Below are 16,872 nucleotides of genomic sequence, written 5' to 3'. Positions count from 1 at the left end.
GGGATAATATTCAGGGAGTTCTGACCATATGTACAAAAGAATTATGGTTAATGTCATAGATTTGCTTTGTTGACTTAGAAATAGTGCATTATTTTCGTTTCATTTTTTGGCTACCTGTCTCAAGATTTTATATTTGTAAATGTTTCTAAATCCTCAAATTTTCTGATTTGTTCCAAGTTTAGCAATCTGTGAGCTGGTCCTTAGAGCACATTCCTGTGGTTTGGCTCAACTTTTGAGTTTCAGGTAGTACATCAGAATCAACTGCTCAGGTACAACACCACATACAGTGTGGAACATAAGTATTCGACATAAGTCACTTAGACTTAGGCACAAGTTCAGTTTTGCCATAGCATGAAAAAGTAGTCTGAGTTTTTCAACAAGCTATAGCTGAGTCATGTAGCTGTAATATTATTAATTAAAGCAAAACTCAAAAGAAAGCACTCTATCAATTTTTTTAGCCACCCGCGGTGTACAAAATGTGCTATATTTCAAAGGCAAATTTAAAAAATGAACATTTGCAAGTTCTGTGAAACATGTGTAGTTCATGTCAAATTTCAGAATCAAAAATGGTAATGCATGTTATTTCTTGAATTAAACTGGAATGATCTTAACACAGTGCTTTCAGCCACAGAACTTCCCATGATTTTTTTTTTTTATCACACTATTCTCTGTAACCTCTAAACAATGTACTGCATTAATGTCCCTGGAGGGTACCCATTTCCTAGATGCTGGAACCACAATGTCTGGCACCAATAATCGTGTCATGTCTAAAATTGCTTACATCATGCACATCATATGGTCCCTATTTCTCAATGCAGACTGTTTCTGAGCAAGTCTACTTAATATAGTGGCCACTGAATGTAAGTTTACAAATTGAAATTATGTTGAAATTATGATTATACCAAGCACATAAAATGGTTTTATTTTCTATTTCTCTATAGAAAACAACCAGCATTCCAACATTTTATTTTAAGTGCCACAAACCTGGAATCAAATATTTTACATGCCCAAGAATATATCACAGTTGCACACACAAGAATTTCAGTAATGATGTATGATCTGAAACACCATTTTTATGTGATAAAAATAATTCTTTTTGTAGAGGCCCACTCATACATCCTTCAAATGTTCTCCCCTCCATACAGAAATTGCTTTGATTAAAGACGAGATGGAAACGATAAATACCTATACAAATACCTAGATTTTGCACACGTTGGGGGAACCTGAAAGAGAACTATACTCTCCAATCTAATGAACAAGCAGAAAAAATAATGATGATTCCTGTCTTTATGAATCCTGTCTTTAAAGCATGTGCCCGTTTGAATCCACATTAAAGAATACAAGACAGATATAAGCGTGATACTGCTGACAATGATTCTTGCTAAACGTCGTTGCTAGTTAAAGCTATTACATTTTGGCACCGTGCCGGTTTTACCGTAGCACGTTATTTCTCAATGATGTGAACCTACGCGGCCTAAATCACCGGAAAACCTCACGTTTTTCGAGACACTTGGGTCGTCGGTGTGCAGTTTTAGATTGCGATTTAATGAATGGCACCTTTAGATAGTACTCGGGATTCCTAGAACTTCGCATAATTCGTTAAGAAGCGTTGCAGGTTAATGTTTGCGCAGAGCAGCGAAATCGCCGCCGCATCACTTAGCGTTGCGGCTGCGATGTCGCTGCTCTGCGAAAACACAGTAATCTGCACCGCTTTTAAAAGAAAAGATAGCAAGAGGTGCAGAGAATCGCTAGAAATGTCATAATATATGTTTTTTCTTCTCCATTCCCATGCCTTTATCCGACAGGATATTATAACCAGTATTGGCCGATGCGAGCAGGAGCTATTATTAGTCAGGTAACAAAATAACATTTCGCATATTTACCTGTATTGCAGTTGCGAAGACCTCAAGTTATTTCAGTCACGATATTTCCAGTAGATTCACAATGGCTACTTGGGGAAAAAAACAAGCATTTGTACTTCGTCGTTATGAAATGCAGTAGCGTACACTACTTCTGCCTGCCTCCGTGAAGCTGCAGTAGCCGATCCTTGGTTGGAGCGCGCTCCCGTGGCAGACGCACGCACGCGCCTTCTCCTGCTCAACGTACGTCTCAGGGGGTCGACGTAGCTAACTGACAGTTCCTTTAAATCAGAGCTACATAAGACTTTAACAACTCTGAGCTATTAGTTAAGTTCTCCCCAAACGAGCTTGATGGGCCGAATGGCCTCCTCTCGTTTGTAGATTTCTTGTGTTCTTATGAAATTTAACAAATATATGGAATATAAGTTTATGTTCCAAGGTACCACTGTATAATGATAGACTGGCACTGTGGTATGTAGAAATATTTCCTCATTCATGTGGATTAATGTGGATTTTCATGTACATATATATGGTAAAGCTTAATCGATAAATTACACACAGTAAGACATTACCAACAATAAATACAGTATAATAATAAAGTACAATGTACATTATTACACAGTACTGTACAGTACTACACTTTGTGCAGAATTATTAGGCAAGTGTGTATTTCACTTGTATTTTCTCAACCGACCAATATTTTGAGTCCAGATGAATCTCTAAGAATTAAGTGTTTAAAAACAGCAAAATGTTCAGTATTTGGACTGAATACTTTCTGTTTGGATAAAAGCAGAAAAACATAGATGCTGCCCTGTGCGGAATTATTAAGCAAATTAGTATTACTATTAAAATGGACCAAAGAGGCAGGAAAAAAAACAAAATAGTAAAGTACCAGTCAGAGGGACGCAAAACGATCGAAACTGCCAGACTTTTGAAATGTGATCACTGTACAATCAAATTTTTTGTTATCAACAGCCAAAGAGGACTGAAGAGGCTTGTAGAGAGAAGAAAACACCCATAAACTGCCTCTGTGTCAAATTAAATATAAACGCTGAAACGTGGCCTCCACTCAATAAGGCATGTAAGGTATAACATTAAGAATGGGCACGGACACATCTCAAGACTGATGGTACAAAGGTTTTGGGGACAGATGAGATGAAAGTGACTTCCGAGTCCTGAGAAGAAAAGACGGCGGCTAGACCACCTCAGGAGCTCTTGCTCATTGCTTTTGATTATTGGTTTGCTGTATTCTTGTTGGATTATTCGTGTATGACAGTTTTGTTTATTGGTTTCTGATTTTCGCCTCACCCTTTCAGCCCAGCTCTGATTGTTTCTTTGGTCTTGATCTCCAGCCTGTTTGTTGGTCATTCTTTTGCTTTTCCCCTCGGATCTGTCATTTTGGCTTTTGTGTTTCCTGTGTGTTTGTGCTTTGGTACGTATGGGGTGACTGCCATTTTTGTTCTGCGTGACGGGTAATTTATTGTTGGTTTGGTTAGGGAGATAGGACTTAGTATTGCTGTTTTTGTTTGTGTTTTTTTCACGCAGATTTAGCTTAGATTGGGGAATCGTTCGTGTCACAATGCAGAGTAGAACGGGTGATCGCTCAGGCAGGAGAGCAGGCAACAAAGCAGGCTGGCAGACAGAGTATGGGCAAACTGGGGATTTATTCAAGAGCAGGGTTGCACAGACGGAACAAGGGCTCGAACATCGACCAACATCAATGACGGACAAGGAACGAAGGCAAGACATGGACTGAAATAGACAGGACTGGGTGAAAATAATCGGACACAGCTAGGTACAATCGGGGAAGCACACGTGGATAATCAGATGGGCGTGGCACACACGAGGATCGTACGAGCTGGGCGTGACAGTTCGGTAGCACTGTTTTGTTTATTGTTTTGGCCCGGGTCACTCCCAAAGTCTGTTGCATCTATTGTTGTGAAAGTGTGTATAAAATATTTAAAAAACCGTAAAAAAAGATCCCATTGTGTCCCATATTCCTTTTCCTCCGCCCCTGGTTGTCCTGTTTTTCCCTTTGCCTCTTCCCTTTCCTTTCTGTTGCGTTCTAACGCTAAACTGGACCGTAACACTCTACAGTAAATATTTGTCTATTCAGGGAGATTTGGGCTTAACAGCCGAGAGAAAAGCAAACAAGAATTTGCAGGATGTGATTGCTACATTCATGTAGTTGTAAAAAGTATAACAATATATCAAGTAATCCAAAGTATTCAGAATACGTTACTCAAATTGAATAACTTAATAGAAAACGTTACAAACTACATTTTGGGGCATTCATTCTGTAATCTGTAGTAGAATACATTTTAAAAGTAACCTTCCCAACACTGTCTGACTCAACCCCATTGAGAACTACTGGACCTTACCAAAGTGTGAGCTGTACCAAAGTAGCAAGCAGTACCTTTCTCAGAGCAGCTTCTAGGTGGTGGTCCTATCAAATCAAAAAGCTAATTGGTTCAGTGGGCGACAGGCCATTAAGAAGAAAGTTGGCTATATTGGGCATTAAACTGGGTGAAGTGGGCTGTTTAGAACAGCTGATAGTTTGTTATTCCTTAAATATACTGAATAACAAAAATTGTTTCTTATTATTTCTGTTGATGGTGAATAGTTTCTGATTGCCTAATAATTCTGCACACTGATAATCAAGCGTTTTTCTTTAATTTTTCTGTATGAAAGACAAATGTAACATTCTCTATAAAAAAAATTACTGTGTGCACAAGAGAGCTTCTGAATTCATCTTCTGAAGTCTGCCCAACTTTTGCTAAAAATGATCTCCAGGAATAGTACTTGCCTAACAATTCTGCACACAGTGTATACAGTCTATTTCAAATGAAAGGGATTCTGACATTTAACACAATTCTCAAGACATAATAGCCATGTATAAAGGATGAAGGAGCAATGAAAAGCATGATTTTAATATATTTTTATAGCACAGATACTACAATAATGAGGCAACAAATGCGATAAGTGGGAACACTGGAGGCAGACTGGATGAGAGTTATGCTATTAATGTGTGGGTATGAGGACAAAGGGAAACACTTCAAACCAACCCTAGAAACTCTTCTACCTTTCCAAAAAACATCTCTGTGTGACTTCCCACAATAATGTGTGTTTTTTAAGTAAAAATCCATAATTGCTACAAACTGCCCGGCACGGACTGGGGAAGCAGGCAAAGGACATAAAAACTGGGGTAAAAAAGGGATTTAATAGGGAGACGAAGAGGCATACGGAACAAAAAGGCATAACAATATAATGACAAAACTAGAGAAACATGCTCTGACGTGGACTTAAATACACAGAACTAATGGAAACAACTCGAAACAGCTGATAACACTGGGATTCCATATGAGGTTAACGAGGGGGGCGTGGCACACAGGAGGATGGACAAACGGGGTGTGACAATAATGTCAGATTTCCTGTGTTTACAAAATGGCTTCTGCAGTTTCCTTTTCCATCTTCTGCTGCCACTTAACTCTCTGCTGCTTCATTTTTGTGGATAGTTGTCCCAGGTGTATTAGTTGTATCAATTCTAATGGGTCAAAAATATTTGGTGAAAGTCATGAGCTTAGGCTATTCAATATGCACTTGTTCTCAGTTCTGGGTGATGTAATTTGTTATGCCATTGTTTAAGCATAATGCATTTTTAAATAACTGATAAACACTGAAGGTTTGTACCTGTGTCTCTTAGAGCAAGTATACATACATACATACTTACATACTTCATTCATCCCCTCAGGGAAATTCAGGTGTTCAGTGTCTCAAACACATTGTTAAATATTAATTTAATTATTTTTAACATTGTTAAAAATCTTATAAAAGCCCAGAGAGCAAATGTAAATAAATGAAAATAAAATAATACAGATGAGCCAATTGTTACAGTGTTGGAAGGCAGAGTGGTAACCAAGTTATAAATCACTTGTGTTGACAACAGCATTATAAAATCTCAAGGCCATAGGAACAAATGATCTTCTAAAACATTCTGTTCTACAGTTCAGTGAGTGAAGACAACTACTACATTTACTTCTCTGACCCACCACAATTCTGTGAAGAGGGTGCCAGCTATTGTCAAGGATGGTCTGTACTACACAGTAAAATTCCCAGTGTTAAATTTGCAGTGTTAAAGTGTATTGACTCTATCAGAGTCATTATAACAACAGCTGAAGTAAAACGCCCCCCAGTGCTGGTGTTAATTCGCGGAGTTAAAAGACGCAGTGTCAGAATGACTCTGAATCAGAATCAGAAAACTTTATTGATCCCGGAGGAAATTGCTTATGTGATGATTGTCACAACACACAAAGACACAGAGACACAAGAACAATATAAATAATGGTCTAGATAAATCCGAGTAGAGATCTGTTCAAAGAAAACCACAATATGGAAAGACTATGCTACATACAGAAATGCTTGGTATAACATCTGTAAGTCACGCAGCTGAGTGAAAACTATTGACATAGTGGTAACTTTGAATAAATTATTGCAATCTGGAGCTGGAAAGCTCCTCCCACCACAGACTCATTTTCAAACCGATAGGAGTTTTCACGGCGCCATTTTTTGCAGGCGAGTTACAACGGTAAGCTTTTCATATTTGGTTATTAAACCAACAATTGGACATTTTCAACAACAGGCAGCATGTTAAAATAACGATACAATCTGACTGTCCACATTTCTGAAATATTTCATTTTGTTCCAGAAGCAAATGTGACCGTGTCTAATTGCAAACGTAAAGTCGTTAATTAGCTAAACAAGTTGGCTGCTATCGGTGTTGGCTAAGACTGTAAGGCCAGTGTTCGAAAATTATTGCAGTGTGTAGTGGAGATTGTGTTGTGTTCTAGCATGTTCGAAATTCTGCTAAATTAAACCCTCCATGTGTTGGGAGCTCCGTATTAACATTAACTAGCTAACTAGCATTTTGGCTAACCTAGGTGCGCGGGCAGTCCGCTCGTTACCTTTACATTTTAAATGAGGTAACGATTAACTAGTTAACATTTTACACTAACGTTACGTCTTTTTCACTTGTTTTTGGTTTCTATGGAGGACGTTTTGAGTAGGGTTATTGTTTTATTTCAACTAGTGATGCGTGGTTACAACCAACACGCGGTATAAGCTTGATAAAGTTAAAAAAAAAAAAAGGTCCAGGATCCATTTTATAATGCTTTCTTTTAGTTATTTGAACTTAAGATGACAGCATTTGTATCTGTAATAAGTTGACTTGATGGTGACGTTACTAATGTTGAATGGTGATATTGACACAAGTAACGTTATCTGTTCCTTTTTGCTGTTTTGCAATTGCCAGACTTCAGTATGTTAAGCTAACGTTGAAGGAAATGCTGACTCTCTAGTGCTAAGTTAGATAAATTTAGCGATTAGACTGTGGTAAGAACAGACACATGGGGAAGGTTTGGGGAGGCTGCTGCACCACTGTACTGAAGAAGGTAAACGTAATTTAACTGTGTTTTTGTTTTTTTGCTCTGGTTTCAAGTAGAGGTCGACCGATATATCGGGCCGATATTTGACATTGTTTTAATGTATCCGCATTGGCCGATATGCGAGTGTAGTACGCCGATTTACAGACAGGCAAGTCTGCGGATATCCCGGTGTTATTGTTACTGTGGAACACGTGACCCATGCTGCCTTGTGCAGGGCCCCAGCCAGAAGTTTTGAAAGAATCCAGGGAGAAAACGGTAAGGCTTAAATTCTGATCTTTCAAAGACCTATTTATTTAACTGGTTTGCTATGGAATGTTGATCTAAAAGAAACGGGAGCGCTACTGAAATAGAGCGTGAATTACGCTGTGGGGAACTGGTGTGATGATAATGAGTCTTCAACCAACTGACAGTTTTGTGGACTTGTTGGTGGGCTCACGGACGTTTTTTAATCAAAAATTATTTTAACTTTTCACTTTAGCCGAGGCTAACAATGGTCCTTCCTTGCAACTTGTTTACATCTGACAGCGTAGATTCGAACGATTTGTCAGATGTCTAGATAAAAAGTGCACAAGTTTGCGCAGTTTGTGACGTTGTTGACGGAAACTATCTCTAGGGGCTTACGTTGTCCTTGCATACAAGGCTGTCTAATACGACAGTTATATTATTTTCTGCGATGGCTGCATTATGATTGTGAATTTGGCTTGTTAGCTGTCTGTCTGCTAACAACAGCCTTGTACACTACTCATCATACCATGATGCACTTGGTTACTAGTGTTTTTTCTTTCAAAATATGAGTGTTATTGTTTTAATGTGCATGGAATACTGGAATTGTAGAATGAATTGAAGATGAAGGCACTATAATGAAAATGCTAATGTTGCATTTTTTTCTTCTGTTGTAGTAATTGCTGTCTGATGGCTGAACAAAAATGGACTGGAAGTGTGATTAAAACTGAAGATAACATGAACATAAAAACATGAGTTTGCCGCTATATTGTGCACTAAGAGATTCTGATCCTGCTATTTTTATTGTTTACAAGTTGTATTGTGTTTTTATTTAAGTTTATATTTAAATTTACTCAAGTCAGTATTCAATAAATGCCGAGTTGAGATTTTGTTTGTATCGTTTGTTATTGTTAGTGTGATATTTTACCATGCAAATAGAGGGGAAAACGTCCAATTATCAGCCAGAAAAAATCGGCAGCATATATTGCCATCGGCTGACCCTGACTCCTAATTATCGGCTTCGGCTATTGATAAACCCATATCGGTCGACCTCTAGTTTCAAGTTATGAGTAGAGTAACATTACATGACATGGTTTCAATACAGTGAAGCAGGATTTTCGGTAGTTATTTAGAAGTACTAGTAATTCTCATGCCCTGCGATGGGCTGGCCCCCCATCCTGGGTTGTTCCCTGCCTCGTGCCCATTGATTCCGGGATAGGCTCCGGACCCCCCGCGACCCAGTAGGATAAGCGGTTTGGAAAATGGATGGATGGATGGATGGATAGTAATTCTCATGTAGATGAAACACTCAGTTAGTATAGGCCAATGAAGTTAGCCAACCACCGCAAACTACAGCCAGAGAGCTGAAACACCTGTTATACTCAAATAAATGTAACATGGAAGACACCATAAACATAGGGAGGGGTTACTGCAGGGCTGTTTTGCTCGTATTTATGGGACTGTTAATATTCACTTTTTTCTGTTTATTGTTCAATGAAGTGCACTGACTATAAGAAATTACTGTCTACAGGAAGCATGCTGCTTAAAGCAAAACTCGGAGGTGTGCAGAAATTTGTCAGAGTTTCTGAGCCAAGCCTTAAGGAATTTTTGATTGCCGGTAAGAAACCAACATTGTACAAGGGGCTTCAAGTTCTTTTAGTCACTTAGTTTCCTCAAACTGCTTTTTAAGATTAATTGAAAATGATCTGCATTTTGGAATAATTTTTATTAATTTCTTCTTAGTTATGAATGTGTATTTAGTGGAAAAACAGCATAATCTGAGTCACACCGTTTTAATCTTGTGCCCATCTATACACGTATCAAGCATTTGTTAGTGGTTCTTCATTTTGTTTTTATTTACCTGAGTCACTTTTGAAAATGTATCTTGAAATGATTTTCATTTAGGTAAAGTAAAATTATTAAATGTCATGTAATCCTTTTGTTTACACACACTTGTGTGCGTCTTTTCCAGCATTTGCAAAGTTTGGTGTGCCAGCCATAATAGAAGGTGTGAAAGTTTTTGACAGTTCAGGGACTGAGTTGGATGATGATGTATTTGAAGATATAGTAACGGATCCCTCAACTGGGGTACTAACCATCAAATATGACACAGGTTTGTTTGAGTGATGTCTGTTTCATTAGAAGCAAGTTTTTTTCTTATCAGTTTTATATTGTTTATTGAGTGTTTAAAATGTGTCTATGAAGGAACCATACAGTATAAATTGATTTGTTTTGCTCCCGTTTTTGAGGTTTGGAAACAGCTGCTACAGAAGTGTCTCCTGAGCAGTCGCAGTTATCATCGTCACATTCTTCAGATTCACAGGACACGGTCATCCTTTCAGACAGCCCTTCTAGGAAACGCAGGAAGCTGGACGCAGAAGCTAAGCAAGTAAGAGTTAACTGACTTCTATATATTCTAACAGCGTCATTGTTATATCACCTTATTTTGTGAGTAGTTTATATACTCTGAACTGCATTGGTTATGATAACATGTAGAATGTTTTTATTATGTTTTCAAGTTGGTGGAATCCATTCTCACCAGCAAACCTGGCGGAGAACGTATAATAAATGAATACATTCGAACCAAGTCCTTGGTGGATGAAACCAGAAGAAAAATGGTGAACATACTGGTAGCTGACATGACAGAAAAAAATGGGTAATTTTTTTCAGGCCCTTTGCTTTTACTATAGTTGTTAAATTATTTTAAATCTGTATTAATTCCAGGGAAGCTGACAAGTTCTTTGCCTTTTGATCTTGCAGAACATCACCACCACGCCAGGTAAAAGAAATGTATGCCAGAGGAATTGTAACCTTATTCCCCTACCTCAGTGACCCGTACTCCAAAAATGGCTATGTAAGTAGCTCACAGTAATAACTGATACAACTAAAATCAGATTTAAGCATTTTAAATTCTGCCAAAATGCATGTCCTTATCAACTCTTCATTGTAACATAACTTGCTAACAAACAAAATGTCCATACATGTCGCCCTCCAAGGAACATTATTATGATGGTGAGAGTGGCACTGGGTACTTGGCCTGGAGGATTAAAACCATAAGGAGATGCAGTGCTAAAGACAGGCGATTATCATTTGGAGGTAACATTTGTAATTCAGTGGAAATGCACAATGCAGTTCCAAATTGTGGTTCTGCATAAATAATGTATATCAAATGTCATCAGTTTTGGTAAAGGTGTATTTCATATTGTCTATCATCAGGAGATGGATCATCGGGTGAAAACCAGTGTGGAGGACCAACTGGAAGACGAGAGTTGCAGTTTGTTACAGAGAAGGTGCTGAGTGAGGATGAGTGCAAGGAAGCAATCTCACTGATGAAACATTCAGCTGATGAAGACACAGTCAAGAAGAAGATGAAGTTGACAGCAGTTTATCGCCGCAACATGGTCCTTGACCCCTTGCTGTCAAGCAACATACTGTCCTATTTTCCACGTTTTAAAGATATCAAAGGCTTGGTAAATATTTGTCATTAATTTGACAATATAAATACACTTTAATATTTTGTAGACAGTAGGTATAACTCTCCATCTATCCCTGTTACAGATTGAACAGGATTTTGTACTGATGTTTGGTGAGGATGTATCAGGCAGGTTTCTGGAGAGGTGGCCAACAACATTCAAAGGAAAGATTATCCAACAAGGCAGAAAGCTTCCTTCTGCCAGTGACCTGGAAGAACTCTTGCTGGCAGCTGACCCTCCTGAGGATGCCACTGAAGTTAATGCTGACATTGGTGAGCTGTTTGTATATTTTCTTTTAATTTGATTAGCACATTCACAGGGTGCAGACAGAAGCTGCTCTAAATGACCAAAATCAAAAATTACCCGTTTTGATTTTGTGTGGCTGCTTATTTTGTATACATACTGTTTGATAGGAAATGTATTGGCATCAAATTTCATTATCTACATATCAATATAATATTTAAAACTTGCTGGAGATACAGGCATTGAATCAGCTGTAATATTTTTTTTTAAATAGGAGAAAATCTGTCACAGAACAGCTATCCTTTTTGTATTTTGGGTCTTAAACATTTTGTCAATGCAGATGCACTGAACTTTATTAAAAACAAATCTTTTGCAGGTTGGGACAGTGACCTTTCAACAATTTTATTGCTATTACATCTGATTCCACCATCTGGACAGGGTCGGAAAAGACCAGGAAAGGTGTCAGCTTCCCAAGCGGAAAAGCATCTTGTGGTCTTCAAAAAGGTTTGTGTTTTCTCTTTTTAGGGTATGAATTACCAGTTTAAGTATTATAACCACTTGGTTCTTATTGTCTGTCTGTATTTATCTTTTCAGACTGGGACAAATATCCAAGAGCATCTTGATGCCATCACTACTAGCACTCAACCCTACCTCTTGGCTGTTGGGGTGAAGAAGAATGACATCCACCAGTACTTCATTATTCTTGACAAGAACGCCATACCATGCAAGTCAACCTCTTCTCTAGGTTCTTTTGATGAATTGTTTAAAGCACATTTTGTGTTTGGTACATCTTACAACACCATGCTTCACAACATGTACACATTCATCCAAACCACTGTGTACAACATAGATGTTGGCAAAGTCAAAGAAAGTCCCCGAGTTGCTGAAGTAAGGGCAAGGTTGCTTCATTAGTGCTTGAAGTTTGAATCCCATTGAATTCCTCCATGAAGTGTTTTGTCTGTCAGGCTGAGTTTACTGGTTCAAAAATGCTTGTTAGGCATTTACGGTTAGTTCATGGTTACTTACCTGGAAAAAATCTTCGCCTTAAATGTGCCCAGCGTGGCTGTGGCTGTGTGTTTGGTACTTTTTCTGGTTTTAGAAAACATTTAAATACCAAACACCTTAACTATTTTGACCAACAGGCTGACACTGATGTTAATCTCCAGCCTGATGTGGCAGTTAAACAAGTTAGCAGTGCAGGGGAGGTGGTGTCAACTAATGTAGAAGAGACACCCACAACATCCGAAATATTGAAGTCAAATAAAAGCACTCTGGATATGTGTGCCTCTGCTGTTGCACAGCTCAGGGCAGCGGGATTAAGCCAATCTACTGTAAATAGTTTTGTCTCCTCAATGGAAGAACTGTTTTTTGAGATTCATACTCAGGCTAAAGATACAGCCTTACAGAGCTTACCTTCACAGGACACCACAAGTAAAAACAAATTTGAGCAGTCATTCGAAAACTTTGAAAACCCATTCACACTGTTAAATTCAGAAGCTAAACGAAATAGACACTTTAAACAAAAATGGGCAACTGTTGACCCTGTTGAAATTGTGCTTGGCACAAGATTTGATGGTAGAAGAAACAAGATTACAGGGACTTATGATCAAGTCATTGTAACTGATAGGTTTGCATATGTTCCCATTTTGGAAACATTGAAACAAATCTTTCAAAACCACCATGTTGTTGACATATTCAAGTCCAGGAATATACCCAGAGAAGGTGTGTATACAGATTTACACGATGCTGCCTATGTTAAAGGAAGTCCCCTATTTTCTACAGAAAAAGATGCCTTACAAATTCAACTATTTTATGACGACTTTGAAACTGCAAATCCCTTGGGCTCTAAAAAGGGTGTACATAAGTTAGGTGTAATATACTTTACACTAAGGAATTTTCCCCCAATCTTTAATTCCTCTTTGGTTAATATTCATTTATGTGCTCTTTTTCATGCACAAGATTCCAAGCGTTATGGCTTTAATTCAATACTTGAGCCACTTGTCAATGATCTGAAAGTACTTGAGACAGAGGGCCTGAAAATTCCCATGTTTAAACACTTGATTCATGGCACTGTAGTCCAGGTCACTGGGGATAATCTTGGCTTACATAGTCTGTTTGGGTTTGTGGAGTCGTTTGCAGCTCGATATTGTTGTCGTTTCTGTCTGCTTGAGAAAGATTGTTTTCAAAGTGTGTTCTGTGAAGATGATTCTGGTGTTGTACTAAGAACTCTTGATATGCATAAGCAGCACTGTGAAAGTTTACAAAGAGATCCTACGCTACCTCATGTATGTGGTGTGAAACGCAGTTGTCTCTTGAATTCACTTAAATATTTCAACACAGCTAACAATTTTTCTGTAGATATCATGCATGACATTTTGGAGGGAGTTGCTCAGTTAGAGGTGAAACTTGTTCTGCAGTACATTCAGGAGAACTTCCTAAGTGCTGAACAGCTTGCTGGTAGAATACATGCCTTTGACTATGGCTACAATCAGCGACGAAACCGCCCTCCAAGGGTAAAGTTGTTTGATGGCAGTAATGATTTAGGGTTAAATGCAATTCAGTCTTGGTGCTTATTGCGTAATGTTCCGTTGCTGTTTGGTGATTTAGTACAGACAGATGATAAGCTTTGGCATCTTCTACTTCTGCTTCTACAAATTGTCAATGTTATATTTTCACCAGTGCTATCAGAAGGTATGACCATCTACCTCAAACATTTAATTATTGATCATCATCAGCTCTTTAAGCAGTTATTTCCTACAATCAGTCTCCTACCAAAGCATCACTTCATGATACATTACCCTCGCAGTATCCGAAACATTGGCCCAATTCTGCACATGTGGTGCATGAGATACGAAGCCAAACATAATTTCTTTAAGAAACAATTAAAAAGCTTTAAAAACATTACAAAGACATTGGCCAAAAAACACCAAAGTTGTATGGCAATGTATTGGGAGTCCTTTAGTCTGGAAAAATTAGCTTTAGGACCAGGAAAGATGGTGACACTTGGAGAGCTGAAAGAAGGTCCAGAAATTGCCTTAAAAATTGGAGCTGTATTGTCTACCAGTGTGTTTTCAGCTAAATGGATAAAACATCATGGTACAGAGTACCGCCCTGACTTTATCATCTGTACAGAGGTAGTGTCTGAGATGCCTGTGTTTTGTAAGATCAAGAGTATTGCTGTGAAAGATGACATTGTATTGCTCTGCGGAAAACTGATGGAAACCCTGTGTTTGGATGACCATTACCATGCATTTAGGGTCAGAATGCATCCCAATATGGTTCTGAAAGTGTTAAACATAAATGAGCTGTGTTACTTCAAACCGCTTGATCTTCAACTGAAGTATGGCACGTCAGATTCCTCCCTGTATGTTGTTCCATATTGTCATTTTATGTAGAACTAAAGTCATTGTTTTAAAGTGTTTTATATACTACATGAGATGTTTTAATATTTTTAGCCTGACATTAAAATAAAGCAGTTAAACCTATTTTGAAGTCAGTTGTGGTTTTTGCTCATTTGTTTTACATGTAAAAGCATTATTAAAGACAACATTTTTCATGCTGCAAAACAGTGACAGAAGTGTAAAGGTAAAACCACAGGAAGAGTTGAAATAACACTACTTGATGTAAAATGATTTTTAAAATTTACTCAGAGATTAGTGTATGAATAACACAGTATAGAGTAACATCAGCTCTCATCAGAATTATTCGAACCTCCAGTGTTCATTTCTAATAACTCAATTCAGTGTTAAAAATCAATGGGATTTTACTCAAATAGAGGTAATTTATCACTGTGAAAGAGTAAATGATATGACACCACTAGTAGTGTTGCATTGAAGTAACACTATGCAGTGTTACTCAGTGTTAAATTTCTACTCAACTTAGAGTCAATTTTACTCTAAATATTTAACACTATGGAAAGAGTGACTTTAACACCACTTCCGAATGGGACCAAATAGACTCGTGAACAGTGTTAAATTTAACTCTATAAGTGTTATTTAAACACTTCGAATTTTGCTGTGTAGGTCTGCACGATATCAGGAAAATCTGCGATGTGCGATAACATTATTCAGTATTGCGATGACGATATGACTTTTGATAAATACTTAAATGCGTATACAGTTCCTATGTTTCTGCTTTAATAGGTTCTACTAACACAAACCACAAACATTAAATAACCTAAGCCCAATGAACAAAGTCAAAATAAATTCTGAGCATGTTTTTATTGAACATAGGTTACCTAACCAATTAAACAGAACATTAATACAAGACATAAAATTGGTTATAATGTAATATAGTTTTCTCTTGTTCCTTTTAAAATCTCTCCTAAACAAAAATATCTATATTTATTTATAAAACAAATTATAAATAAATATAAATAAAACATGACAATTTATATCCTATTACAATAATCGAACCACTTCACTCTACCCAACAAGGTGCACTGATTTATGAAGCGGAAAAATTGAAACAGATTAAGGCCACTAAATCAAGAAAAATGAAGACAAAATCATTAGAAAAAAATATCCCCCAATTGATATTTTACTACTATAGCTATTCCCTCTGCCTTTCTGTGGCCATCGGTTACTCGAAAAATTGCCAGCTGTTGAATGAGCATTGGAAGTCTGGCCCTCTATTGTGAAATATGTGGACCTGGTGAAGTCAAAAAAGGTGAAAAACCCAGGGACAACTTTTTTTTATTGCATTTGTGATGCGAATGGTTCCCCTTCTTCAGGCCAAACTACAATTTTTCATCGCCCTATGATGAGTATTTCAACCATTTCTGGCTAAATTCTAGACAGGTGTTCCCATGATGCCCTTCCTTTGAAAGAACTTGGCAGATTTGATCTGGGTAAACATTCAACAGCACAGTAACAACAGCAATAAATGTACATGCAAACGCGCACATATTGTCACGCCCGGCTTGTCCGCTCCTCGTGTGTGCCACGCCCCCTGGTTATCCACGTGTGATTCCCTGATCGTACCCAGCTGTGTCTAGTTATTTTGATCATTTCATTCATTTCAGTCTGTTTATGTCAGTGTATTTCAGTCTGTGTCTTACCTCAGTTCCTCGTCTGTCATTGATGTTAGTCTGTGTGAGATGTTTCCTGCTTCCCGTTTCCCCAATAAATCCCCGTTTGCCCGACTTTTGCCTGCCTCCTTCCTGCTTACCTGCTCGTTCGCCTCACCCGTTTTCAGGGATCGTGACAGAATGACAGACCAGCGAAACAAAGCATTTTCCGTCGCTGAGGAGGACTTCATCAGCTACGTGGAACAGGTGCTCTTTTGGATAGCCCGGCCCGGCATCCGCGACGATATCCCTGCCTGGAACCTTATTAGTCGTTGCAGGGACATCTTGGATGAGCTATCCCTTGAGGAGGACGCACACCTGGCAGAGGAAGTGCGCGACAACCTCCGCCGTGTGACCAAGCTCCGGAAAGAGCGCTATGTCGCTCCCAGCGAGCCGGGGCCTGTACTTGTGCCGTCCGTTTTTGCGCTTCCCGATCATCCTGAGGGTCCCCAGCGCTGCTCAGCTGCCTCCCCTTGCAGCTTCCACCTTCCGGATATCACACCGGTCCACTGAGCAGCTTAAGCAGCCGCCTCCACTGCTAGCTGCGACCGACGGGCCTGAGGAGC

The 16,872-nt window shown here is 38.6% G+C and overlaps 2 protein-coding genes across 22 annotated transcripts in view; one reads left to right on the top strand and one right to left on the bottom strand.

The window, feature by feature from the left end:
* The window catches only part of nfasca (neurofascin homolog (chicken) a), a 100,309-nt gene extending 98,239 nt beyond the window's left edge, over positions 1 to 2,070 (bottom strand). For 16 of the 21 annotated variants that reach the window (XM_049022457.1, XM_049022458.1, XM_049022455.1 and 13 more), the window contains exon 1: positions 1,884 to 2,069. The gene's annotated coding sequence lies outside the window, so the exon portion shown is untranslated. Of the gene's footprint in view, positions 1 to 1,883 lie in introns of all 21 variants that reach the window. The other 5 variants (XM_049022469.1, XM_049022474.1, XM_049022475.1 and 2 more) reach the window with 2 other exon arrangements.
* Positions 2,071 to 6,409: 4,339 nt separating this feature from the next.
* LOC125747359 (uncharacterized) lies at positions 6,410 to 14,723 on the top strand. Its single transcript, XM_049022550.1, has 11 exons — positions 6,410 to 6,444; positions 9,054 to 9,140; positions 9,495 to 9,635; positions 9,772 to 9,911; positions 10,042 to 10,178; positions 10,283 to 10,376; positions 10,519 to 10,618; positions 10,739 to 10,992; positions 11,081 to 11,267; positions 11,615 to 11,742; positions 11,833 to 14,723. The coding sequence occupies exons 2-11, from the start codon at positions 9,059 to 9,061 to the stop codon at positions 12,148 to 12,150; spliced, it is 1,581 nt and encodes a 526-aa protein (XP_048878507.1). The 5' UTR covers positions 6,410 to 6,444; positions 9,054 to 9,058; the 3' UTR covers positions 12,151 to 14,723.
* The last annotated feature ends 2,149 nt before the right edge of the window (positions 14,724 to 16,872 follow it).

This window comes from Brienomyrus brachyistius, chromosome 8, assembly GCF_023856365.1.
Source record: "Brienomyrus brachyistius isolate T26 chromosome 8, BBRACH_0.4, whole genome shotgun sequence".
Taxonomy (NCBI): Eukaryota; Metazoa; Chordata; class Actinopteri; order Osteoglossiformes; family Mormyridae; genus Brienomyrus; species Brienomyrus brachyistius.
The sequence above is the reverse complement of the archived record's forward strand: the minus strand, read 5'-3'. Positions and strand labels throughout refer to the sequence as shown.

Bases quoted from the DNA above. Each gene is read 5' to 3' on its own strand.
- LOC125747359 (XM_049022550.1), top strand. From the start codon at position 9,059: ATGCTGCTTAAAGCAAAACTCGGAGGTGTGCAGAAATTTGTCAGAGTT. The intron at 10,377-10,518 runs GTAAGTAGCTCA...TCGCCCTCCAAG, and splicing joins CGTACTCCAAAAATGGCTAT to GAACATTATTATGATGGTGA. The intron at 10,993-11,080 runs GTAAATATTTGT...TCCCTGTTACAG, and splicing joins TTAAAGATATCAAAGGCTTG to ATTGAACAGGATTTTGTACT.